The following is a 26,799-nucleotide window of genomic DNA, read 5'->3' as shown; positions in this document are numbered from 1 at the left end:
AGGGTCGAGCTCGCGCCACAGTGCCCCCTGCAATAAATCGGGGTGCTGGGGGAGATACTGAACATATTAGAGACAAAAATTTTCTACTTGACTCTTTTAAAAGACCACACTCACTTAGCAGAAACACTGATAAGTGTTTTTCAGAAAAAATGAAAAAAAAAAAGTGGTTTTTTCAAAAGTTATGAATATTTACTTTAATTTGAATTCAGCCTTGGGGCTGATTAATTGTCCTGAATCCAAAACAGGATGAAAAATAATTTAGGGACTGAAACTCCGATTTCAAATGTCCTTATCCACTTCTTTACATCTCCCTTTTTCCCTTTGGTCCTTGCTTCGAAGTCAAGCCAAACACATTTTTTGCTTGCTTTTGTTTTTAGACCTGTTAAACTCCCTTGGTTCTCCCTCTGCTTTTCTATTGGATTTGAAGCTGGCTTCAGTTTGTGGTTCAGAGCCAGCTCCAGGTGGCCTGGGGATTATAGATGCCTTGCCACCAGAACAAAGGAAACTGCTTTGTGAACTCTGGCAAAGCTAAGCCCTTCTTCCTATTTCTAGTCGAGAGAGTAGGTCCAGTAGGTAACTATTCCCTTGGAATAGAGAATTATAGATCTTAGTTTCAATGTGAAAATGCAAAACAATTTTTCTTCTTTGCACTGGGGAGTGGGTCTTTCTTTTCTTCCCTCTTCCTGTTCCCCGTATGACCACTACTACTTTTTGTAGAATTAGAACCCACTAGAAATCAACTCCTGTGGTTGAATGGTTTGGAAATATTTCAGAAAAGACAAATTGTCAGAAGACCCACTTCCAGACCCATGGGTTTGTATTTCCTTTACATGTGTATAGAAAGTGTGACCTGACATTTTCCTGTGCGTTCCAACATTTGCAGCTTAGATACAACTCTTCTTGCCTGGCCTCACAATACTCGGATCACCACTGGAAGTCCTTCAGCATTTTCCCCACCCATCTGGAAGCTGCCTTTCATTCCTCTTGGCCACTGTTTCTGACAGCAAAGCCCTGGTTACCTGTAGCTTAGCTGTTGTTATCTTTTGTTCTTCTTGTATCTGGCTTTCCCCATTAAAAATGTCTATATAACCTTTCCTGCCAGCCAGAGACCAAGCTCCATGACCATGTACTGAAAACAAAAGTGGCTCCTCCTTTTAATAATTCATAGGCCATCTGTTTAGCTTCTGAAAGATGGAAAGAAAGAACTGGATGCCTTCCCAACACAGCAGCTCTATGGGCTTCCTGAGAGAACGCTTTAGGTGGGCTCCTGTCAGTGCCCTGTGTGCCCAGGCCCACCCAGTTCCTGTCTGCTTGCCAGATGGTAAAAACAAAGTTGTATCAATCCTCTTTGTGATCCCCCTCCTGAGTTCTCCCTCAAGCTGTCAACTTCAGAGAGGCCCTTTATGCCTCCAGAACCCACAAGGCAGGGAAGACACCAAGAAAAAAAATCAGCACAGATACATCAGCTGCTCAGAGAACTGAGAGATGAAATCTAACAGCCCAGCCTTGGGGAACAGCTTGCCCAGCACAGCGAGGAATGGCTCACGACTTAGCAGACTTCAGCTCCCAGACATCTCCTTCAAAACTGAGAAAAACAGCAAGGTTGATCAAACTACTGATTCCTTCTGCACATGCCGTGAAATATCACTGTTTTCTAGAGCTGACTAGATTAAAGGAAGACTCCTGCTTCAGTCACTGACATTTCTGCAGAAATTGCCCTTTTCTGGATTACCTGCAATAGCAGTAATGTGAGTGGCTGGTGAAGAAACATCCATGAAGCTTTCAAGTCTACTGCTTTTGGCTTAGTGAGGGCTTTCTTCATCATGAACCTGAATAGATTTATTGTCTTGGTCATGGAGTGTGAACAAAAGCGATAGTACTCCCCAGGCACTTAGTTTCCTAGATTCTACTCAATTCTGATTGTAACTAATGAAAAGCATTCTGCATTTTTAGGTTGTTGTTCCAGGAAGCATTTTAAATAGAAGTGGCCTCCAGCGCTGTTCAAAATGCAATCTAAATAATGCAAGATTGTTAGGAAAAAATACAGCACTATTAAATAACACCAAGTGATGGACAACTATTCAAAGACATTATTTTTTATTAGCCTGGATCATTATTACTGGGTACATGTGACCTTACTTGCACTCAGTAATACTTACAGTCATTTAAGAAAGCTAAATAATCATTACTGATTAATTACTATTGATTACACTGAGTGGTTATATCCATATTTTGTGGATTTTCAGTGCTGTAAAAACTCTCAAATATGTTTTGTTTTCCTCCTACAAGAAGGGCAACCCTTTTCAAAAGATAATTTAGGAGAAAGTTGACTTATTTTCCCTAAATTATATAAGCCCACCCCAAATGATGGATTGTTTTCAGTTCAGATAAATTTTCTTTCAGGTAAAATAATATGGTTTGTGCAGTTTGTGAGAATGAGACTTTATTATAGACTCTCAACTGAATCACATCCCATCAGTGTGCAAAGTGAGCCCTTTCACTCAGAGGTGAGCGAATGGACAAAATATCCACCAAAGTTATTACACAGATATACAGGTGGCATTTTGAGGAGAAGTGAGAAGGAAGGATGAAGTCTGGGGTTTTGCTGAATGCAAAACACTAATGATGCTGAAAATGGGATGTTTCTGAAGATTACCTCCTTATTTGCCTTGCTAATGGCTGCTCATGCTACACCTTTGACAAGAACCCATTTGTAGTGTTTTGCCAGCACTTGTTTAGAGTGAAGCTTTGAACTCTGGTGAAGTGTCCCTGTAGACCTTTTTATTTTCTTCCCTACTACAGGCTCCCTTGACAGAAGGAAATGTAAGAGACGATCTGTCATGGAGCATTTGGGACTTCTTTAAAGTAAAAACCATTGTCCTGGGTGTAGCTGGTGGGAATGAGCAGCCAGCATCTTTAGTGTCAGAAAAATATTTCAAAATATATAAAAATATTTCTTTTCCAAGTGAAGTCTCTTTTGTCTGTGACAATAATAGGTGAGTCTTGTTTTCTTCTTGACCCATTAGCTTTTTCATTCTGTTTCCTTCTCCCCATCCCATTGAAGGGAGTGAAGGGTCCAGCTAGTGGGAGGCTGGCAGCTGGTCCAGGTCAACCCACCACAGTATGATGTGCTGTAAAATTTTGTACAGGGGCTCCTTCTCAGGGAGAAATCTTTCCTGTGTGATGTGATTTAGCATCCAGCATGTAACCCTTCTTCTCAAACGCATAGCAGTGTACACAGGAGTGAAATCTCCTGAAGGTGGGAGAGAACAAGGGCGACGATAAGTGTGGGGGAATACAGAGGAAATAGGATGGTGTATCCTGACCAGCATTTGAGCTGCCAACAGGTTCCAGTGCTCATAGACTTGCAAGCTCAAAAGAGCTGATGTGCTGGGTTGGATCACTTGTCAACAATATTTCTTCAAGGTTCTTCATAGTCGTCACAGTCAGTCAGAAGTGAGCCTTAATGTTTCCTTGTAATTCTTCTGTGCTGGAAATGCACAGCACGGCTGTTACTATTTGAATGTGTCACTCAAGTGTTTGTGAAAATGAGGGCTTGACAAAGAAACTTTCTGTGCTGAAACAAATGTAGTGAAAAGAAGGCAGGATAAATGAAACCATCTTTCTGTCCCTGCAGAAACTCAACGTATTGCATGAAGGTGTCCATGTCCTTGACTGTAGCTGAGAATGAATCTGGGCTTTGCTACAACAGCAAGATCAGATACCTGGAAAAATCAGAAGTCACTAAGAGAAAGACAATCTCCTGTCCTGATATTGAGGATTACAAAACAGCCAGTCAAGAGCCAGATGTGGTGTGGTACAAGGTAACTATTGCTGTCTTATTGCTGTTGGGCTGAAATGGTTCAAAACTTCCACTTTTTTTTCAGTCTGAGGCTTAGAGCTGACTTTCTGTGAGGCATCAGTGGTTTGTGACTGGTCTGGAGAGTGTTTTCCCAGTATGACAGTTTTGCAGGTAAAACTGCCCAGAAAAGTCATTGTCCAACAGAAATCAGTTTCAACGAGGCTGTTCTGTGAGAGACTTCACAGGACTTCTCTATCAGCAGCACCACATTTCCAAACCACGGGGTCTCTGTACCAGTTTGCACCTGGGTGTGGTGCATGATCCTGGAGCAGAAACAAAAGGAGGCACCTGCAATGGAGCCAAAGGTGTATCAGCACCACCAGCTCCAGTTGTGCTGCCAGTTAATTTCTATGGAGTCCATTGGCTAATTTCACCAAGACTTGGTAACTCATCTGCCTGCACCTTCTCCAAGGACTGCCAAGTATCATACAGCACTTTCATCAGCAAATGCATTGGTGATGTGTTTCTGTAGCTCCCCAAGGAAGCAGGAGAATAAGTAAAATATGGGTTGGCTGGCAAACATTAAGTAATGAGACCACAGCAAGGTCTGGCAAATTTTGCCTGTTTTCTTGACTGGGGTCAAAGTCTGGTATTTGAAAAGCCCTCAGGCTAATAATACAATGAATAGTAGAGACGAATAAAGAATTGAGTGTCAGAAGGAACCAGAAATAATTGGGCAACAGGAACAGTTGAGTGGGATCTGTGGAAAATAGAGTTTGAATTGTAGGAGTTTAGCATAAGCTTGGTTCAGGTAATACAGACAGAAGCATACAAACTAGTTAAAAATCTAAATTTGGAGTCCTTGATTTCCCAACCTTAATAACATTCTTTAAAGACAATTATTTTGTATGAAATAATTAATATGGGCAGACTAGCAGATTTTTTTCCTCCTTAGCAGGTTGCAGCTGAAAAGAGCAACTATAAAAGTTGTCATTTATTTGTTTTTTTTACGGAAATCTCATATGTTATGTCTTTATAGTAACAAAATGTGTGCCATAATCCACTGTTACAGTGAACATAGTTTTTATTTCAACAGTTGAAACTCTTTCTCTCAGCATATGGGTTGATATCTTCAGTGCTGTTCATATGTCAAATATATGTGTTTAGTTAATCATAGAATATCCTGTGTTGGAAGGGGCTCACAGGGATCACTGATTCCAATTCCTTCAGACATGAAGTCTGAAATCTCAGAGCAAAGAGGATACTGAAGAGAAACTGCTTCTTGCCCTCTCTATCTTGGTATTACTGAACACCAGATCACTGAGGATCTCAATTTTTTGCAAAAGCACACTGAAAAATAGTCTGGCAGAAATGAGTCTAAAGAAGATGCATGTGCAGCCCCACACCAGTGTGTACTGACCAAGACAGGGAGTGGAAGGGTTCCTTAATCCCACCCTGCTTGTCTGGGTGTCACACATAGGTTTCCATTATGCTGAAATATTGAGAGATTTTCACCTGGGCAGGGAGCATAAGTTGTTCAAAACAGAACACTAGATAAATAAGTATGAGGAAGTCTTTGAGATTTCCTTCTTTATTCCTTCTGCTGAAAAGAGAAATCCTTGTGTTCATGAGAACCTGCCAATTCACTGGTAGTCAGGGAGTTTGGTCTTGACCTGTGAAATACCATCAGACGGGACAGTGATGATGCCTGCCCACTGTGTGCAGAACCTGCTCTGTCTTCCAAAATGATTCTCTGTGTTGAGGGATTAATGAATCTGAGCTAGTACTTGCATCAATTTACTGGGAATTAACTGTAATTTAAACATGCTCTTAATTATGCCTGAATAGAATTCCATGTGCACACCCAGTACGTAACATAGCATTTGCTGTGAGGATTTGTTTTAACAGTAGGATGAACTTCACTTCTGGCTAGAATTACACTGCATTAAATATTTAGTTTTAAAGGTTTCCCCAATGAATGCCATTGATATATGCTCAGCTCAGTTATGCCTATTAGAACAGTTTTGACAAAATGTATGGTATTTTTTTTTTAAGTAGATGTGTGTGTCAAGGTGTGATTGAATGAACGGGATTTAAGAGTAAGAGCAGTTTCATGAAAAATCAGCTGGCAGAGGGAAAAGGTATATTATATCATGAGTGTGGAGTCTTAATCCATTTCCATCATGTCTTTTCTACTGCTGGGTTGAAAGGAGGGCTAAGAGAACAATCAAAATGTCAGGTGAAGGACAGGGATTTGTTAACTACCCAGAAAAATAGACTTTTGAGGTACTGCCACTTAGATTTCAAGGAAGAGAAAAAGAAGCATTACTTAATTACAGGGAGAAAAAATTCCAAAACATTTCAGATGCCTAAGGAAAGTAAATAGTCTAGAAAAAGAAACTTGCAGATTCTTCTAGCAGGCAAACATATTGCAAAAGCAGAAAAGAGCAATTAATTGGTTAAAGCCTTTGGAGGGAACTTAGGGCACCTTCCAGTACCTGGAGGGAGCTTAGAAGATTATTGGAGAGGGACTTTCCACAAGGGCATGTAGTGAAAGGACAGGAGGGAATGGCCTTGGACTGAAGGAGGGTAGGTTTAGATTAGATATTAAATTTCTTCCTGCGGGAGTGGTGAGGCATTTGCACAGGTTGCCCAGAGAAACTGTGTACTCCCTGTCCCTGGAAGGGTTCAACACCAGTTGGATGGGGCTTGTTGCAACCAGGTTTGCTGGAAGCTGTCCCTGCCCATGCAGGGGAGCTGGAATGAGATGATCTGTAAGGTCCCTTCCAGCCCAAACTATTCTGTGACTCCATGAAGTGAGTCATACAATTGACCATTTACCCTTTTAGGGAAATTAGCAGACATCCAACAGTAAAATCTAGATTGTTTTCAGAATATAAAAACTAGTAAGAATTTTGTTTCTCAGCCATTTTCCAGCTTCTCCCCTTTTTTTGCTTTTAGTTTTGTGTATTAAATTATAAACAAGCATTTTTAACATACTTTTGTAAAGCCTGTATAGTCAGCAGAATAAAACGTAATTAGATGAAATTTGGGAAAGGCTTATAAATAATCTTTAATAGGAAGTGTTTCAAGAATATACAAAAAGAAATAATAAGGAAATTAGTGGTACAATTCCACCAAAACAACTCCTCTATGTAAAACCACAATAGCAAAAACTTTTTTTTTTTTGCTAAATTGTTACTCTTTGTAGTAGTAAAGGTGTCTTCCTTATTGCAAACTTGTATATAAAAATATAAAGCATATTAAAATGTATCTTCCATCTTTTTCTTCCCATGCTTTTAAAAAAAAGTAGAGAATATAAAACTGGTAACACAGGTTATTTCAGTGCTGCACTAAAGGGTGCATATCTGAAATATGCTTACTTTGTGTGTTCTGGGAATTATATTCCTTCTCAATTAGGATTGAATAGGACTGAATCGTATTCTTTGCTCAGTGGTCAGATTTAGTCACTGAGTAGGTTGGTGATGTACCTTTCAATGGAACCAAAATTTTGAGCTCAAATCAGAAAGGATTTAATGGCATTTCCTGGCTCAGATATGTATCCTGAGTGAGTCTCAGCACAGTAGATGGGATCTGGGTTCTGCTCATTCTCTATCACCAGTGTTAACTAATGTTCACTTGCAAGACGAGATGATGCTTCCCTTAGAGCTGTACTTTGGAAACAGAGAGATGTGCTGGTCACTCTGGTACCTGCAGTAATGTTGCACGGCTTCCAAATCTGAAATCTGATCGTATTGTAACTGAATTTGGCCTCTTAGGGACAGGGAGAACTCTTTAGTGCTCCCTTTCCAAGTGCAAGGCCAGAAACTCTCAGTCCTGTCTTTTTATTTATCTATCGCGGTCCTTGAATTTAGAATCTGACATGGATTTGGAATGCGTATGGAGTCCATGAAAAATTAATGTTTGTGTCACGCTGATCTCTTACTGTGGTACAATATATTTGCATGTTGACATATTTTCTTGTTTGGTTGTTTTCTTAAGAGGAAGCTTTGTTCTATTTTGTTTTCTCTGTTTTTGACACTGCTGTTGCAGACAAGCAGAAAATGGGGCATAGGTGTGGGCATGTCACCAGTCTTTGAAGCTGCTGAGCCTGATGTAACTGATGGGAGACTGCAGCAGTCTGAGAGCTTGTTCCAAGCTGCCACCTTGAGAGGGGGAGTAGAGAGGCACTGAAGGTACTCAGGCCCATGTTGCTTTGTGTTTCCAGGGTACAGGATTAGCCATGGCCTCTGGAGCTGCTGGGACTGCTGAGTGCTTTAGAGAACTCAAAAAGTATGGTTTTGTTGCAGGAGAACAGGCTTGATGCTAAAGGTATTTAGAGACAATAAATCCATAATCTTAAGGTGACATTTTCAAGATACAATTATTATATTTGGCCTATGCTTTTAGTTCAGAGCATTCCAAGAATGATCCAGTCATGAGTGCTGTTCACATGGAAAGTGACTGATCTGCCTGCAAGGATCCAGTATGTTGGGAAAGGGAGAGCCTCTCCTGCACTGTATCACACCCTATCCAGAAGGACTCAAGGGTGGTTCCCGCAGGATCACAGTTTGTAGCAGTGAGCCTAAATCTGCCAAACAGCTAAGGACCGTGTGGGTGCCGTCTGTGAAAGCTGCAGGCCATCAGTGCCAGGTCCTGCATCACAGGGTGCATGGGGGAGTGATGTTGAAAGTGCCTGCTGGTGGGAAAAGACTGAATCAAAGCTCATCAGCTGCTGGAGAAGCCAGTGATGAGAAATAAGGCTGTAAGGAAACCAGACTGCTGAATTCTCTCAAAAAACTGCTGTTCTTCCTGTTTTCTTCTATTGGTAAATGGTTCTGGCCTGGGACTATGTATAAAATTTGCCTTCAGGCCAACTCTTAACAGATGTTGCCCTTACTCCCTTCAAACAGAGATGTATTTTAATGGTCCATCCTAAAGGAGAGGTCTTGGCGGTTGTTATGAAGAAAAAGAAGACACTTAACCATTGCTTGAGGGCACCATGTATTAAACACAGCCCATGTGATGCAGTAGTATAGTAGTACAGTTAAAAACATTTCTGTTTACTTTCAGTCTTCAAATTAATTCCAGTTTCAGATCTCTCTGCTTTCTGAAATTACATTTGAATTTTAATGCAAAATATATCTAGGTGGTTTTTTCCTTATGTATAATACTGAAAATCTGATCAGGCAATATTGTTTTATGTTGTACAAGCTCAGTAATTTTTTCACTGGATTTTTTTTTCTGCAGGAATGTGAGCCAAAAATGTGGAGAAGTGTTGTAATTCAGAAGGGAAATACTCTCTTAATTCAAGAGGTCCAGGAAGAAGATGGAGGAAATTATACCTGTGAACTAAAGTTTGAAGGCAAGCTTATAAGAAGGACAGTTGAATTGAAGGTTACTGGTAAGAATCTTTTTTTCTTTGCCAATAGGAAAAAAAATAATGCTTTGAAATAATAAGAAAAAACTGTATTCACATATCAGTGAATCTGTTTGACAGAAGTAAGTCCAAAGCAAAGCTGAGCAGTCCCAGACTCAGGGAAGTTTATATCAAGATCTTTTAAAGTTCCACAGAAGAGTACTTCTACCTTTTGATTTGTACAAAACCTGGAAACACTCCATATTTTCAAGCTTTCCTTTAATTTTTGATGATCAACTTTTGTAGTCTAGGGATTGTATTTAGTGAAGAGTATGGCACAACCTATTCCAAGAATGAAATTAGCAATATTGGACTGTCAAAACAAGGTAACCTGCTTGTCAGGAGGTCATACACTCTATGGTTCTGACTCCATATTGTATTTACCAGACAACAGTATTTTTCTGTCTATTTTTACCCAGTATCAAAAAATGAACAGCTAAAATAAGTATTGTCTGCTGATATATTCCTGCTCCCTTTTCATCTCATTGTACAGTATGACATATATAATTACTATTTTGCCTTCTGTGTCTGTGGAAAACAGTTAAGGTTTTCTTCAGCCTTTTACACAAAACCATATAAACAAATGGTTAAGTATTTTCCCCACATTTTGATTCAAATGGGGCCCTACTCAGAGTAGTGACTGGTAGAATTCCTCTTTCTCATATAAAACTGAATTATTCCATATGATGTTTCTAATATGTTCCTGAAAAAAAAAGTCTTCCCTTTATTTTGAGTGGAATCTGATTTTTTTATTCTTATAATTATTCCTCATTTTCAGTCAGTTCTTTTCCCTGTGTGCCCTATGTCATGTAACTTTTTATTGTCCATTTTTGGCCATGGACAGAGCTCTAAAGTACTGATTTGACCCACCTGATCCTAGACCTGAGATATGAATGAAGGTATAATGCATGAAGATATAATACCTACTTTGGGGGCAGTTGCTACCCTGAGTGGCATGTTTGTCTTCAATCAGAATGTGAACTAAGTTTGACAAAGTGAAAATGAGATGGATTTAACTAAATTCCTGACAATGGACATTCTATGCTCTCCCTCTCATTATGACCTTGATAGTAGTCATGTGTTCTCTTCATTATTTAAACACTGTGGTGTATTTATACTTTACAATTTAAGGAATTTATCCTAAACTAAATATAGTATTTATTACGGTTATTTCTCTTATTCAAAAGTTTATTATCTGAATTATTGGAAATGTAAGTATAAAATATGTAAGTGTTCTCCTTTTTGCAAAATACTTGAGAAGCAGAAGATTTTTCCTCTTTTTATTTGGTGTGAATTCATGTTGCATTAAATTTTGTTTAGTTTATAAAAGCACGTATATTTGTTAACACCTATATTTGGGAGACACATCTGATGCTATGTGTTTGTTGGTTGAATCTCTCTAGATATCTGAATGAGGCTAGTAAGTTTATGTAAATGAAAACCTAAAAATGTGGATAGGAGCTACAAATGGCAGCTTGAATGAGCCAGTTTGTTTCTCCTGGTTTTTTTTTTTTGTTTCAGTTGGTGAATTTTACATCTGTGTAAGTGTAGATCTTTGTGGGGGAGAAGACAAAGAAAACTTTACAACAAACAGCAAAGGATTACTTGCATTGTGTGGCTGTCCAAGCCAGGTGGGGGGTCCTGAGGTCAGACCACAGGCTGGGAACAGGTACATGACGTCCTCAGGGACTTGGCTGAATAAATGTTGGGGTCCTTCACAGACTCATCCCAGCATGTCCTGGTCTTTCTTGTAATGGAATTGGTGTTGCACTGGGATCATTTTCCATCTGTCTGAAAATGAGTTCTCATCAAAATATTGTACCAGGAGAAGCTAGAGGGGGAACCAGAGCTCTGACTTCTCAGCCTGCTGGTCTTTAAAATGACTGTTAGCAAATACTGCTGAAGGCTGGGGTAGAATTGTCTCTGCTAGCCTGAAGCACAGATGTGGAGGAAAGGATCTTGCCTGCTGTTTTCTTCTGAAGAAGCTTTGTGATGCTGTTTCTACTACTAGTACTTATTACTATGTCTAAATTGGCATTTATTGGCAAGTGTCTGAGTTCCTCTAACATAAAGATTTTGAACAGAAAGACTCTGTTGGGCACTGCTAGCAGCCATGGTAACCTGAAATTGTTATTGAGGAGTTATTCTGGAAGTGAAATGGGTAACTGCATGTCTCCCTTGAGCAAGGAGAGCTGAACTGCCATGGGGAGAGGGGAAGCTGGCTTAGATTCCCTGTAGTCTTTCAGGCATTTGCTGAAGTACACAGTACAAAGTACACCAGTTAGGTGGATGAAGTTATTTATCTCTTGACTGTAAGACAAGGATCTTTTCTTCTTTGAAGTCACATCAAATATGGTACATGAGGTTTTTAATCCTTTGTGAAGATTCTGGTAGTTATGTAAGTAGCAATATGAAATATTTGCTGTTCATAGCTAAATGCAGAACGGGCATCTAAACATTGAAACTTGAAATCAGAATAAATGCAGGGCTGTCATAACAGAAATTACATCAAAAGCTTTAGGAAAATTTCAAGGTGCAGGAGCCAGATGCACCATTTTAACTTGCTGTTGGTAAAACTAACCTGAATAGTTAATGAGATCCGAGACAAATGCAGCAGTTCTGCTGAAGATGTGATCCCACAAGCCCAGCCTGATCCAAATTAACAGCAGACAAGAGGGCACCTGTGGGCCGAGTGAAAGACGTCTGCCTGTTTGGTATTTACATCAGTGTTGCCTAAGGATTTATTTCAAGTAGAAGCTCTCAACTGGGGACACAACTCGCTCTTATTTAGTTATCCAGCAAAGTCCAGTGATGTCATTAGAGCTATTAGGAGGTGTTGCCATAAGTGCCAAAGCATCGGCACAGTTCTCTCTGTGCTGTGGCAGGGAGCTGCAAGGACACTGTGCTTTCCTTGGATCCTCTCTTGCCTTCTGCCTCTGCAGACCCAACTGGAAGATCACAACGTGCCTGTTAGAGGTACGAGGGGAGTTCCTCCTCCCTTTCTTCTGTGGCTATGTCATTATATGAGCAACTATGAAATAATTTGTAAGAAAGAAATCTCAACAGTCTTAGACGGAAACTGAAAGCTATCAGTGTGTGATGCCTGGCCAGGGGAAGACACACAGAGGGACCTGAGTGGTATTGGTAGGTCAGCAGAGCAGAAAGCAAGCAGGTCAGATGGCATTTGCAGGAAGGGGCAGCTGGACATAGAGATGGCAGTGTCATCATCTGGCTGTGGTTGGGTCATGAACAGCTGGGTGGAATTCAGTTGATAAAAGGCTTCAGAGGCTGTAGCTCTTTGGGGTTCTAAGGAAAAGGCTTGCAGCCTAGAATATATTTGAAAAATATTTTGACACAAAGTATTTATAGGGAAAAAATCCTGAGCTACAATAGAGCACTAATGAGCAATGCCTAAATCTTGGTGTTTGGGTGCATTTAACAATATTAGATTGTCAACAAAGCAGCTTTTTCATCACTAGTTCTTCATGGGTTTGTTATATTATGCAGACAGATGTGAAACAAGTCTTGTCAGCCTTTTTTGATGAAGAAACATGACAACAGTGTTATCTCTTAGCAAATAACACGTAACCCTTCAGTCTATGTTAAAAAAAAAATATTGATACCATTTCACTTTGCTTCTTTGTAGCTTTAGAGCGACAAACAAGTGAGATTAGAAACTGTGATCTAGGGTTCTAAAGTGTAAAAATGTAACAGAAACTCAGTTTTTAATTAGATAATAAATTAGACTGCACCCATTTAGAAAAAAACTGAGTACACTAATATAAAGCTACAGTTAATCTACATTATTAGAATTTATTAAAATTACATTTATTCAGGAATATCAACAACCAAAAGCATTTTAATTAGTATTGTAAATGCCAACATTTATTAAAGAAGAGATATACTATTCAGATTAAAAGAAAAAAAAAAAAAACATAGAATGTAACATTGGTTTTGAAAGGCAATTTATGCATCTTCCTGTTTTCCCCAGCCCCACCAACAATTTTACTCCATCTTGATGCGCAGCAATGTTTCAATAGCTTTGAGGGTGAAAAGGTGCCATTGTGAAAAACACCTGCTGTGTTTATCTGCTCCTTCAGCACTCTTTTTGCTTTGGAACAGTGGTCTGGAAGGGCACAGGCCAAGAAGAAGATGAAGGAGACATAACTTGGAGCTGTGGGAGAGGGCGATGCCTCTGAGAAGAGAGCAAGACCTGCTCTCGGGGCGTGCCCAGGTGCCCCTGGCAGATGAGGCTTTTGCAGGGATGTGTTTCTTCAGGGACAGCTGTGCTAGTGGGAGAAGTTGCCTTGCTCTTCCTGCTGCCTGTGGAAAGAGGTGATTTGTGAGCTTGTACTGGTGAATTATTTTCCAGCATGGCAGCAGAAGATGGCCATCTGACCAACTTCATAAACTGCTGGCGATGGATTGGAGTGACATGCAGGAGTTACTGGACCACTCTGTCCAGGAGCTCTGTCCTCTAAGTTTCCTTCATCCTCCACTCTGGCGTATTCTTCACAGGCTGCTAAAATGCCTGGCTGTTCCTAAAAATCATTTATGCAGCAATATCTGTTTTGACCATCGCAAATGACAAATTATTCCACATGGCTACTTGAGTTGAATGATTCTGCCCGAATTCACTCTTTGATCATAGTTTTTCAATTAAATTCTTTCAAGTCTCATTACATCTCTCACTTTTCAAATTACACCTGCTGCTGTTGCTAGATTTTGTTTGTGGGTTTGGAACCCCTTTATTAGCAAAACTAATAGATGGTCATTTGCTATTGTTAAACCAAGGGGATGAATTGGATTTAGAAGGCAAACAATTAGTTGGATCTTCCAGCAGTTCTAATGCCATAGAGAGAGAAGTTACCACAAAAGAAGTGAGGATATGAGCTAAAAGTATGTCCAACATTTGGTAGTGGTTGCTTTTCTGCCCATTTTTAATCCTCTGTGAACTGGATATGCTGTTTTACATTATTAGTAGTCGAGGCTAGTGACACATTGGCAGCATTTACTGGGTGCTGATCAAAATCAAATTTATACCTGCAGTAATCTGTCAGTGCACTCTAGGCCTTATCAGTTTATGGTGGATAAAGTATTGTCACCAGAGTCATACAAAAGATATGTTGACTGACAACATTTTTGGCTGCTGACACTTTCCAGAACAACCATAGCAAAAAGTATTTAAGATAAATTAAAAGCTTATTTAAACTGAGCTGAAACATGGAAGTCCTTCCAAGTCCTTTGGAATTGAGACTATTATAAGGGATTTACTTTAATGGCATCAAATATAAGAATTGTTGTTTACTTAAAAATCTGAAAACATGTAGTTGTTATTGCCTCCCAACGGCGTTGTGCTTTGGCATAAACAGTTTAGTAATGTGCAATGAATTTATGAAATAGTTCAGTGTTGCTTGAGTAGTTACTTATCCAAAAATCCAGTTTAGCTCTGAAAGGTCACTGAGCTCTGAATATGATTTGTAAATGTAAGTAAAATCAGGGCCAGCATAAGACTCAGGTTAAAAACGCAAGTGGCTGGGGAGCAGAAGCTGAACCGAACATCCCCAGCAGTTCCGTGCCGGGACAGGTCCTGTGTTTGGCCATGCCTGAGCTCTGGTGTGCAGGGGTTCCTCAGTTAGCTGTGAGGGAGCTTCCAGCAGAGCCAGTTAACATTTTTGCATGACTTTGGGTATCCAAACTAACTCTGACCTCTCTGCCTGGCACTGCACTCTGCAGAGAAGGCAGAGCCTCTCCAGATCCTGATGGAGGCTGGACATGCTCCCATTCTCCCATTGTTGCTTTATTTTGTGAGCTCCAGGGTCTTTTCTTTGGAGATGGGATGAAATAGCTATTTTTAGTTCCATTTTATCATCAAATAAGGCAGTAACATAAATTAGAGTGCTGTGTGAAAATAACATTTATTTTGATTTATGTAATTTTAACAGTAAAGGTTATATTGCTGCACTTCATATTTCTGATTTTGTTATGTCAAATTACTTCTTTATTGCAAGCTAATATATTTTATTTTGACTTGTGGCTGTACTATTTTAATAACACATATAGCTACTAAGGTATATAACTGAAATTTTTCAGCGTTTCTGAAATGAGGTGTTTTGAATGTTTCTGTTAAATTTTTTTTTAGTGAATTTTTGCAGGAAATTTCTTGTGAAATACCAAAATTTTCCCCAAATGCAAGCTCTGGATCCTGTCAGCACTCAATATCTCACCTAATCCCTGGGATCTGGGAGTTGCTTGAACTGCAGTTGTGTTTTATTGTTGATTTTGGCCAGCAGCTCTGATGAGAGCTGTTAGCTCCCCTCTCCCTTATTTGTTTGTATTTTCAAGCATGGGTCAGAGAGTCTGTTGTCTCAAATAAAGCAGAAAACGTTTCAAGGAAAGCCTAAAGCAGCCTGTGAATTTTCCTGATGAAACAGCCTGAAAAGCACTCCAAGGTAAAACATGGTGACGTGCGGATGGCAGTAGCTGGTCTGGTCTTCAGGGTTTGCTCCTCCTCACTCCCTTGCATCACCAGTGCTGGAGGGCATGGGAAGTGTTTGCTGTACTTGGAGCTGTCTCCCTTTTCCTGGAAGCAGATGCTCCTTCTTGAGAGCTCTATTTATTTAGCTCCACATGTCCAAAAAAAAAATTTTCCCCTGTTTAGTGTTCACCAGAATTCTAAAGTGATATTGAAGCTGTCAGCAGCTGTAGAGACATGTTTTTTATTCCTTCCTGGCTTGGCAGCTTTGGCCTTTTTTTGCCTGCTGTGAATAATGTTCAGCTCACTCCCAGTGCTTGGCAGTCCCCGTCACTTCTGACACATGGCCCGGGATGCCCGTCCCCTGTTGTATCCCAGGCAAGTGTTCCAACCAGAGCTCCCCTTTGGCAGGAAATGTGCTGTTTCCAGCTGAAAGCCCAACCCCTGCTCCCTGTAACTTCATGGGATGGTGCTGGAGTACAGGCAGGGAACGCTGGAATATCAGCATTTTCTACTTTAGAACTCATTTTTGTTCTCAACAGGCAGTTTTATCTGTAAGTCGGAACTCCCTCCCATACTTTGTAATACAGACAGCAAATCCCAGTGCAGAAAGCTCCTGGAGCAAGGGGGTGATGGATGTTTGCACCCCATTTCCTTGGCTGATATGAGGTTGGATCTCACATCTTGGCCTGGGAGAAGGGGGCTCACGCTGTGGCTCCCCTGGCATCTGCCTGTGTGCCATGGTGGCTTTAGGTATCACTACCCAAATAGTGTCACAAAGAAAGATACAATGATTAACCAGCCTGGGCTGCTGAACTCAAAATAAGATGTGCATTTTCAGATTTTCCTCAAATGTAACGTAAGCGGTGAAGGGGGATCAAAACTGGTAAGATTTTTGGTTTAGTTTTTACTTCCTAGTGTTAGTACATTCCATTGACTAATGAACTGCTTTTATAGTGGTAGATGCAGAAAGGCCTTCCTTCCTCTGGGAAAACATTTTTTTCATAACAGAACTTTTACCAATATTTGAGTCCAAAAGAGAATAAATTAAAATAATCTGAAGAAACCAATTGTTCAGAGGAAGATATTTACAAAACTGTGGACAAAGAGAAAAGGAGCTTGCTTGTGACTGGAGTTCTAACACCTGTGAAAATTAGATTCTTGTTAATTTGGAAATGAAATCTTAAAATGAACAAGTTAAATCTGCATAAGTTTGTTACTTCTGAGAGGGATACTGCAGATTGTTTGGGAACAGAAAATCCTTCCCCTTCACTTCTAATATTGACACATCATATCTCAAGTGACATTTACTTGCTCATATAAATTACAGCTTTTCATAGCAAGACTTCATCTCTTTGCAATATCTTGACACAGTCAGGGAATCACTTTTTCATTAAATGCAAGGGCCAGCAAAAAGCCTGCCCAAATTAAGTTTTTACTGAGAGTCCCAAGCTTTAAAAGATCTGTGGTAGGAGATACTCTTCTTAGCATTTCCTCTGCTGCACTTTCTTATAAATGATGCATTGTATCTTCTAGTATTTTTATTTTCTAAAGGAAACCTTCCTTTCTGTGAGAGACAGCAAGGCAGAAATGGGTTAAGTGCTGACAAGTACAGTGCTTAAAGACCAGGAAATTAATTTCACAGCTGGGTTCTCAAACCATTGCCAAAATAACTATCTATTTAAAGCTACATATAGGAAGTGCCAACAATTAGAGTTTTCTTTTGATATGTTTTATGTGATTTGTATTAATTTTTACCAAGGTCTTTGTTTTGTAAATATTAGCTTTCTGTAATACAGTAAAGTATTTATCTTAAAACTTTAATTTCAATTCTAGTTTGTTACATGTCTGGCATCTTATTAACTCCTGTAGATAGCTAAGCATGTTTCTGTGGTGAAAGCAGACTTAATTGCCACTGATTTCTGTAGTGACTAATTTTTCCAACTACCTTAGGCAAAGCCCAGTATGGTCCAACAAGAGAAATGTGTCCATTTGCTTTTGACCCCATTTGGAAAATGGAGCAATTTCTCTGCCTTTTTCAGAGTATTTCTTGTTCAACCATGCAAAAACCCTGTTATAAATCTGCAGCAACTTCTGTCTGCAAAGAGTCAACAGGAAAATTCAGTTCAGAGCATGGTATGAGTACAATGAGGGTGCCCATTCACCTGGAAGTGCCAGTCTTGTTCTGTCTTTTAAAATCTCTTTTTCACCTGACATCCAGCAAGGTCCTGATAAATTAGACCAACTCTTCTGGTTTCAGGAGCACCTCATCAGAGGCTGTAAGCTGAGGATCTGGACAGTGTCTGAGGGATGCCTGTGCTCATTCGTGGTTGCTGTGTGAACTGTGTCACTGTTGAAATGACAACAAAATAGATCCACAAGGATAAAAGCTCCTTCATTTGCAGTCCCTCAAGTGACCCAGATTGATGACTTTTCCATTCACTAGAGTGACCTGTTAATACAGGGCTCATGAAAAATGAGTTTGGAAGATAAACATTAAGTATTGCCTCCATATCTCCTGGAGAAATTGCAAGTTCTAAGGGCAGTGAGGAATGTAGCAATATGCTGCAGTCTATGAATTATATATAGTGTCAGTACTCTTGGCACTTTACTTACAGCTCCACAGCCTGCCTTCCCGGCTCATGAACATGCAAAGTAATTAGAATGGCAAATAGCATTAGTTTTTATTGACCTATGTTGCCCCCTAGTTCTCTGTCATGTTCTTGAACATCATGGTTTTTTCCTTCCACCTTAAATCAGCAGTTTGCAGTTTGTAGCATTGATTATTTGGTATTGTCTAATTTATTGATGTGGACAGCCAAGGCTTCCACACATGTTATGGGTTGCTCATTTCTCCAATGATCTGTCTTTGTGCACAGCAACTGTAGCTCGCTGAATCACTGACTATAGACTGTAAATGTCAGACAGATATGAGCTCCCGCTTTAAAAACTGCTGTTCATTCCAGGGGCTGCTGAGCCACATTCTCTAAGTGTATTGTGCTTTCAATAGTGGAGGTGACTTAGTATAAATGATAGGATTGTGGAGGTTTTGCCCACAACAGTGAGGTAAAGCACACACACTGAAAGAAACTTGTATGTTTTCATTTTCTGTGTTAGAGGCGGTTTCCTTCATCATGAAAGTGTAGGCTGGATGCTCTTTCCTCTTTATTAATAATAGATAGGCAGATAGATGCAAAGGCACAAAATAACACTGCCCCTGAAACCATTTTGCTAATGGTAAAATAGATACACATGAGTGAGCAGATTGCCTTGTCCACTGAAAATGCAGCTTTCCCACCCAGAGAAACTGCAAATCCTGCCTAATATTTTGTCTCATAAGAAAAGCTTGAGAACCAGAAGCAATGACTGTCTTGTTCCTTTGAAATGGCTGGAGAAATTTTAATAGGTGAAAAGCTCTGCTATGACTTGAGCTGGAGATAAGGATAATATTTTCACAACACAATTTTGAAGCCTTTCAAAACTGGTTTGTGCTGCCTGGCACTTGTAGCTGCACATCTGAGATGAAAAGTTCTGCTGTGGAAGGAATAGTGCTCACTACTGAATTGTCAGGATTATTTCTTACTGCAGTGATGTGATCCTCAAAGGTGCCTTATTCAAGTGCCTGTTTGGCCTGACCCTGTTTAGCTTATGAGATCTGACAGTGTAGTATTGCTCCAGGCTCTGATGTTGCTCTTATGAAGTTCACCAGAAGATTGGAGCTAATAACGTACCGATGTTTGCTCTGTGCCTTGCAATTTTTAAGTCAAAAGGACATACAAGAATATGCTGGGTGTGTTAAGTACCTTGTTTGTCTTTGATATCATGGAGCAGCATGGAAAATATGTTCTTAATTTTCATCAGCACCAACCAAGCTGTTTTTTGTCTTTGATAGCATTGATTGACCTTTTCTAAGCAAGAGAAAAATAAGCATTCAACTGAATTTGTATTTAGGTGTTTATTACTCCAGTCTATTTCAAAGGGCTGGGTAACTACTCTGTTACATTAGACTTACATATACTGACTTATTTACTGTGTGTGTTGAGTGGTTTTTGCAATGCAAGCATGTTTCAGTAAATAAAATCAATTTGCAGCCAATGGGAATGCAACAGTAAGTGGTTTAACTTTTCATCTTTTTCTTCGGCTTGAAATGAAAAGCTCTCCAAGGTTTTTTTTTTATGACAAGCCCTGTAGGCTGAAGTACTCTGAGAAAGTGCAGGAAATATAAAGTGCAAATTGCAAACAAAAATGATTAAGCAGTAAAATTAATAAACAATATAGTCATAAATTTCTAAGGCAGCTTTGGGTTCTTATCCTCTGTTTTTTTTCTGGCATAGCCCAGCAATGACCATAAAGGCCTATTTCTCCTCAGAAAGGGCAGTGTGCTCTGTGCGGTCTATGATTTTATCTTATCTTGGCCGGAGCTGGTTCTCCTGTGTGGGTACCTGTCTGCCAGGGACTGGTCTGAGATAATTTCATAATGAATTGAGATTATAAAAGGGCTTTGGTTGTATTGAAGGAAGCTGTATCCAAGCACCAGATGGTTTTTCATCTTTATGCAGTGCAAATCACATCAGCAATCCAGTTGTGGAGAGTCGAGCCACCCATCCTGGGCCAGGAAAGGTTATCGTTTCTGGCAGGGAAGGAACCAATTTGCCATAAGCTGTGTATGCCCTTATAGCTTCTCTGGAATACACTACCATGCTGCTTTTTCTTCCTTAGTGCAAGATGAAATGCACCTGGAACAAGACCCTGCCAGGGCTATGACAGCTCTGTAACCTCTAAGTGGCCGTAGCAGCTGTACTTAGGCAGATGTTTCTAAGGAGAGTATTATCTAAATATTGGTACACAGCACTGTGCAGTAAAACAATCTGATTTAGAGGCACCATTTGTGCTTCTCTCGGGGTATGCACATGTTGGAGAAGTACAGGCTACTTAATTTGTAAATGAAATAAGAGGTGTACACAGTGGGTCCTTCAGCATGGTGTGAATGCCAGTGTGAGAGGGATGGATCTCAGAAATACAGTGAGAAGGGTTGGAGGAAGAGAGAGGAAGCCCTTTGTTACTTGGTTTTCTGGTATAAAAATCTGTTTGAAACTGGTTGAAGATCTAACCAGAGTATCAGGCTGATGAAGAAATTGTGACTTTTCAGAAAAAAACATGAGTTTTTTCAGAGATGAATGTTAGCATTTACCCCCTTAAGAAATTCTTTTTTCCCTTCATAGTAAGAGTTCCATTCTGGGAAAAACTGCAGCTTTTCTGTGTTGTTCTCCGGAGGGAGAGAATTCACTGCTTTTCTAGCTAAAAGACTTTTTCTATCACTTGACAAAGAAGCTGCCCTAAAGCTTTGGGCAGTGCAGCACTCAGAGGAAATACTGTGATCACAGACTGCTGGTGGGAAGAGAAGATGATGAAGATGTCAGTCTAGAAATGTGGAGTCCTCAGGGGTTAGAACTGTGGTTCCTACACCTCCTAGCAGTGGCAAAGCCTGTTAAGTTCTCACCTTTAACATGTTTCATACATCTCACACAAAGAAATGTTTCATTGTTTACTCATATACTGAAGTTATTTCACCTGGGACTGTTTGTCTTAAACAAACTTATCCATGAGAAATTTCTCTTCCATGTTAGTGGCTTCCTATACAGGACTGTTCAAGTTCCTGTGGATCATGGCCTCATGACTGAAGCAGTATGCTAAAGCACAGAAATACTTCCAACAATTCTCTCAAGGAAAGTTATCATTTCCTTCATTACAGAAAAGCAGAGTTGTGAAAACTGAGCATACCTATAATGTATGTGTTGAATCATTCCATTTGTGGGTTTTTTTGGGTTTTATTTTTAGTGTCTTTTTTTCCACTTTCCAAAAATGAATAATTCTATTCCCCACTATTCAGTGTTCTGGCATTGCAATGAGAATTGTGCATTTCATAAGCAAATACTGAGATTTATTTCAGCTGGAGCTCATCATGTGGGGGAGAGGTTAATGGGACACATCATACTCTGGAGATAAGGAGAGTGAATTATATATATTAGTTTAATGTAGAAGATATGGACTGGAAAGAAAGTTGGTTCCTTTCCATTAAGTTGTGGGAGGGTCAGAGAAACAGCTCTGGGCACCTCCAAAGTCTCTGGCTATCTGCCACTAGATCTATATTCCCTGTTCAACCCAGGCCTCATTTTAATATTTAAAATGGTACTTGCTTTCTTTTTCTAACCCTCAAAAGGGCTTTAATTCTTTCCCTCATTCTGTCAGTGCTCAAGCTGCTACAGCTGTTGCTGTCACATTTAATAAGGACTTTGCAGAGTTTAAATATTGTGTTGTTCACCAGCTTTCCTTTGGTGCGAGAGAAGAGCTTTGTTGTTAAGTTTGGGTGTTTCTCACTGACACAGCTGCTGACATGGGGTGTCAGCTGAAGGTGACAGGAACTTGTCACTTGCCCTGGTACTCAAGTGTGGCTCCCTGTGGTGCCTGACTCCACAATGCAGCCATGGATGGAGGTGCTGCAGGCAGACCCCATCCAGCGTGGAGCCCTCACTGATTTTCCCCAGGACTGCAGTGTTTGAAAATGTTTGTCTTTCAAATGAGAACATAAAATTGACCACACTGCAGTTCCTGACATACAGTTGCACCATTACACTGACATTGCGGTTACATATTTCTCGTTTGCAAATCAGTAGTGATCCTGTGGTCCTTTTTATACAGTGAACAGGTAACTTTCCCTTGCTCAGTTGTAGATGAGGTGGGAAACAAGGCAGCAATGTGGACAGGAGTTTGACATTTCAAAATGTCAGAAGCAGGAGGAATTGAGACTAAAACTTGATGTCCTCATGCCTACAGTAACTTAGCTGCTTATTGAAATATTCTTCTCCCTAGCCTTGTGTTCTGTATGTGTCAATCCACCTGAATATAATTGGGGCTGTTTACTGTGACAGACAGTCAAAATCCAAAAAAAAAAAAAAAAAAACCAAACTTGGAAGAAAACACTCAGGTCCCAGTCTGCAGCATCTGCTAGATACCCTCCTGTGTATATTGTATCTCTCCCTGTTCTCCTTTTCCCCAAATCCTCCATCTCTCTGCACAGCCAGGCTAGATATTTACATTCATTCTCAATGTTAACCTGCATTTAAAATGCCCATTTCCTTCCTGAAGCTATTCATCTTCTCTCTGGACCTTTGATGCAATCCTCTTCCTTTGATTCCAAATCATTCTCATGTTTTCAGTATGACAAAGAGTGATTTTTTTTTTTTTTTTTCCCTAACACTGCAAAAAGATCAACCTCTCGTGTTAGGATTTCTTTTGAAGTATCCAGGGTGAAAAGAGCTGAGCTGTGGGATAGAAAAGTACTGCTAAAACGTGACATTTAAAAAAATTGATAATAAAGTCTAGGTTAAAAAAGAAGTTACTGTGCAATGCATATGTTTTCATCTGAACATTATAGGCTGTTTTGTTTGAATTTTCTGGGTAATGAAGGAAAATAGATAAGTGCACATTTTGGTAAAAATACTACATTTCAAGAATATTATCAATTATATTTGGATACCTCACGGCATGTTTCTATCTGTTAAACAGGATTGATTTTGGCTTAGCATGCTTTTACTGCTTTGATTCTGCCTTAATTCACAGATATTTGCATTTCTCCGCTTTCCCTGTTGGTGGCATGCTTAGTGAGTAACAGCTTGCTGGGTTTACATTATGAAAATAAAAATAGGAAGTGAAACTGCAGATCTTTATCTTCAAGTAAAGATGCCTAAATTAGAGGAAATCTTTCTGTTGTTCTTGTGTTTACTAAATATAAGAGGTAGTCAAATCCCAGAGGCTGATGCAAGAAACAGCTACAAGTATGGAAAGTGGCAGTTTAAATTCCCAAATCCATGACATAGCCATGCCTGTTAACCCAGAACAAAGGAAAGTTAAATCCAGAGATTGTTTCCATCTTTGAGGTTCTCTGTCATTCTAATGCATGCTTGAATGTCTGGCTGAGAACTTATAACCAGGCTGTGCTGCATCATCATGGAGGAAAAAAGAGTCTCCAAAGAATGGGTGCAATCTGTGACCCAGCACCAATAGTGCAAATCAGCCCAAAGACCTGGTGGAGTTATGGGAGGAGATGACTAAAACAGGTGCCTAAAAGAATCCAGAGCATCAACCAGCTCAAATCAGCAAATGAAGGAGACAGTGCTGCTTTATACTGACCTTTATCTTTAATTCTCAGTTGGTTATTATGCAGGTGGGTTTAAGAAGTTGCTCCTGTTGATTTAGATTCAGCCTGCACTTTTCATGTGTGCCAAGGACCTTGCCACCGGAGAGAGCATTGCAAGATAATACAAGTTACAACAAGAGCAGTTGTTCTCCTCTCATCTGAAGCCCTGGTTCACCAATAAATATTGAAAATCATTATTTAAGGGGTTTATCATAAAGCCTTTCATAGCAGGAGAAATTTTGGAGTATTAAATGCTATTTTCCTTTTAGCCATAGCAAGGATGAGGGGAGATGGAGTCTCACCAAAGCTGCAATTTCATGTATGAAACTCATTTGTCAGTGTAACAAATGTGGTGCTGCTGTGGTGGGGTTGCTGTCCTGGGTGCTGTACATCACTCCTGGAGGCAGGGTGCACATGTGATATAAAGCAGTGGAGGAATGTAGCTCTGTTCCATCTCTGTCAGATGGACAGGATAGATGCCACCACACTTTCATGGTGATGGATCCTTGCAGCACAGTCTGCTGGGCTGGCCTGCACAGTTCCCTTGTCCTGGCGGCTTTGGTTTTGCGTTTCTGACCTTCAAAAGAGAAAAAGACCATCTAAACAGATATTTTCCTTGCAACAAAAATGGCAACAGCAACAGCAAAATTAGCTCTGGTCTTTGCTCTTGCTTGGGAAATTTCAGCCTGAAAGGGAAAGATTTTTAAGTCACTGACTTGGCATGAAAGGGGCAACCTTGTAGCATACGTGTAGGTACAGCTGTGACTACTGTAACAAGGCTCATGTGTGCCAAAAAAAAAAACTCAGAGTGGCAAAATGTGTAAGTGATAGGGAAGTAACTGGGTGAGGAAACAGTACAGGGCTTACAAGAAATTAATTGCAGCATGAAACTGAAATTAGGGTATTTGCCAACTTCCTGAGGTGAATGTGACTGTGCTCCAGACAGCCAACATCAGGAGAAAATCCAGGATGCAAAAGCAAACGTGTAAATCTGGTTTCATCTAGGACAGTCCCTTTGACCTGTAGCAGTCAGATGGATGTGCCAGTGTGTGACCCCGTCTGTGCCACGGGAGGGGCAAACACCTGAAATGAGCAGTCTGGGTGTGTAGGTGTTAGCCAGAGGAACCTGTGCTGCCCTCAGGAGGGTTCCACCAGAGGGCAGGTGAGTATTTGGTCTGTGGCAGTGCCAGTGCTGGAGAAGAGCTGTTCAGATGCATAGGCTACAAGGTTAGAAAAGTAAGAGGTGAGGTGAGCTGGCAAGAAAAACCTTCCATTTTCATGGAAAAGAGTGCATTTTTGGTGGGCATTAAATTCCTTTTGCCATGGAGAGCAAGCTTTTCAAGCTATTCTTTGTCCCCAGCTAAAGAGAAACATATGCAGTTCCAGCTGTGGAAATTATCATGCAGTAACCAAGTCTCAAATGACTTTGCTACTTCATTTTGTAGTTATAATTTTGCAAGCATATCACAGCAAAGGCCTTCATCCAGGGCTAAATTCAAATCAAGTTTTGAGTTTTGAAATTGAAGTCTATTGTGAAATCCTCAACCATTTAAAAATAAATGCTCCTGGAGAATTTAGCAGAAAAATGAAAAATAAAAATTGTATGTTAAGCAGTTAATTCAAAAGATAACAAAGAGTAGGGATGAAACAGTTGTTTCTTAACTACAAAAAACTCTGTTCACTGAGGTTTTGGATAATCTTCTCTGCAGAAAGATGTGAAGACACTAAATTAAAAGTAGATGTAGGAATGCATTTATACCCAGAACAGACATGCACCCCCATCTGGCTGTGTATTGTTAAAATGATACCACACATGTGAGCTTACTCAGAGCTCCTCATTCTCTGCTTGTGTAGACAAATGCTTTAGATCTGCTTGAGCCTTCCAGCTTCAACTCTGACTCTGAAGTTCCTTACTCAAGAATGTCATGGGCTTTAATTGATTTCTGTGGGACCAAGGTAAAGCATCAACTTATTCCCCATCCCTTGACCAATTGTCTGCTGCATTCAGCAAAACATAAGCAAGTGGTTTATCCTGCTGGAAGTGGAGAAGATTTAAGCACAATGCTTAAGGGCAATCTCAAGATTTGGGGAGAAGAGAAATGGAGTTTCAGAGGAGGATGCATGTGAAAACCTGTGTAGGGTTCTTCTGTCTCCCAGGGCTGCCTGTGGTCACCTCCAGCAGTACATGTCGGAGCACAGCTTTTCCAGCTGCTGCAGCACCCCAGCTCCAGCTGCTGTTGTAAAACATCCAGTCCTTTTCCTAATGCCCTCTAATCCCAAACACTTGAAAGTGTATATGAAACTTATGCTTAATCAATACCTTATGAATAAGGAATCTTTTCTTACAGAGCTCTTGATAGAAATTAGTGTTTGGCTCTTCTGTTGAACAAAGTGTACTTGTTGTGCAGCAGCTTCATCTCTAAATGGCATTTTTGACTGCAGCTACTCAAAACATAAATGGCAAAACCCCATGCTCTGTTGTGAAGACCATTTTGAAAATAAAACTTGTCTTGTGCTCGTGTAATAGTGATAATAAAAAAGCTGTTCAGAAAGTGCTACTACTTGAATTAGGCCTGTCTTCATCTTGTTAAAATAAATGTATTTATTAAGTATGCATATCTTTATCTCTTATGTAATGAGAAGAACAGAGGCGTATCACAGATCTGCAGTGTCTTTTGTGCTCTACAAATTCAATGTGACAGTCACCAGACAAAAAGTGATTTATTCTGTGTCTTGTAATGGGTGGAATAATTAGCAGTGGTGGCATCCATCACTTCTACAACATGCTTATCTCAGAACTTTTCTATTGATTCAAGAGAAAAGCAGGAACAGAACAATAAAAGTCAGTTATGTACTCGGTCCTTTAACTTGGTGTGCCTGATTTGGACACCTGATTAATAGGTCTC

The 26,799-nt window shown here is 40.1% G+C and overlaps 1 protein-coding gene across 7 annotated transcripts in view; it reads left to right on the top strand.

Annotated features, from left to right (window-relative positions):
* The window catches only part of IL1RAPL2 (interleukin 1 receptor accessory protein like 2), a 340,252-nt gene that overhangs the window by 184,055 nt on the left and 129,398 nt on the right, over positions 1 to 26,799 (top strand). For all 7 annotated transcript variants that reach the window (XM_030272569.4, XM_072929109.1, XM_030272570.4 and 4 more), the window contains 2 exons: positions 3,638 to 3,824; positions 9,053 to 9,206. In XM_030272569.4, the coding sequence (XP_030128429.4) occupies positions 3,638 to 3,824; positions 9,053 to 9,206 (341 nt within the window). The remainder of the gene's footprint in view (positions 1 to 3,637; positions 3,825 to 9,052; positions 9,207 to 26,799) is intronic.

Source organism: Taeniopygia guttata, chromosome 4A, assembly GCF_048771995.1.
Source record: "Taeniopygia guttata chromosome 4A, bTaeGut7.mat, whole genome shotgun sequence".
Classification (NCBI taxonomy): domain Eukaryota; kingdom Metazoa; phylum Chordata; class Aves; order Passeriformes; family Estrildidae; genus Taeniopygia; species Taeniopygia guttata.
Note: the sequence above shows the minus strand (reverse complement) of the source record. Positions and strands in the feature narration are given on the sequence as shown.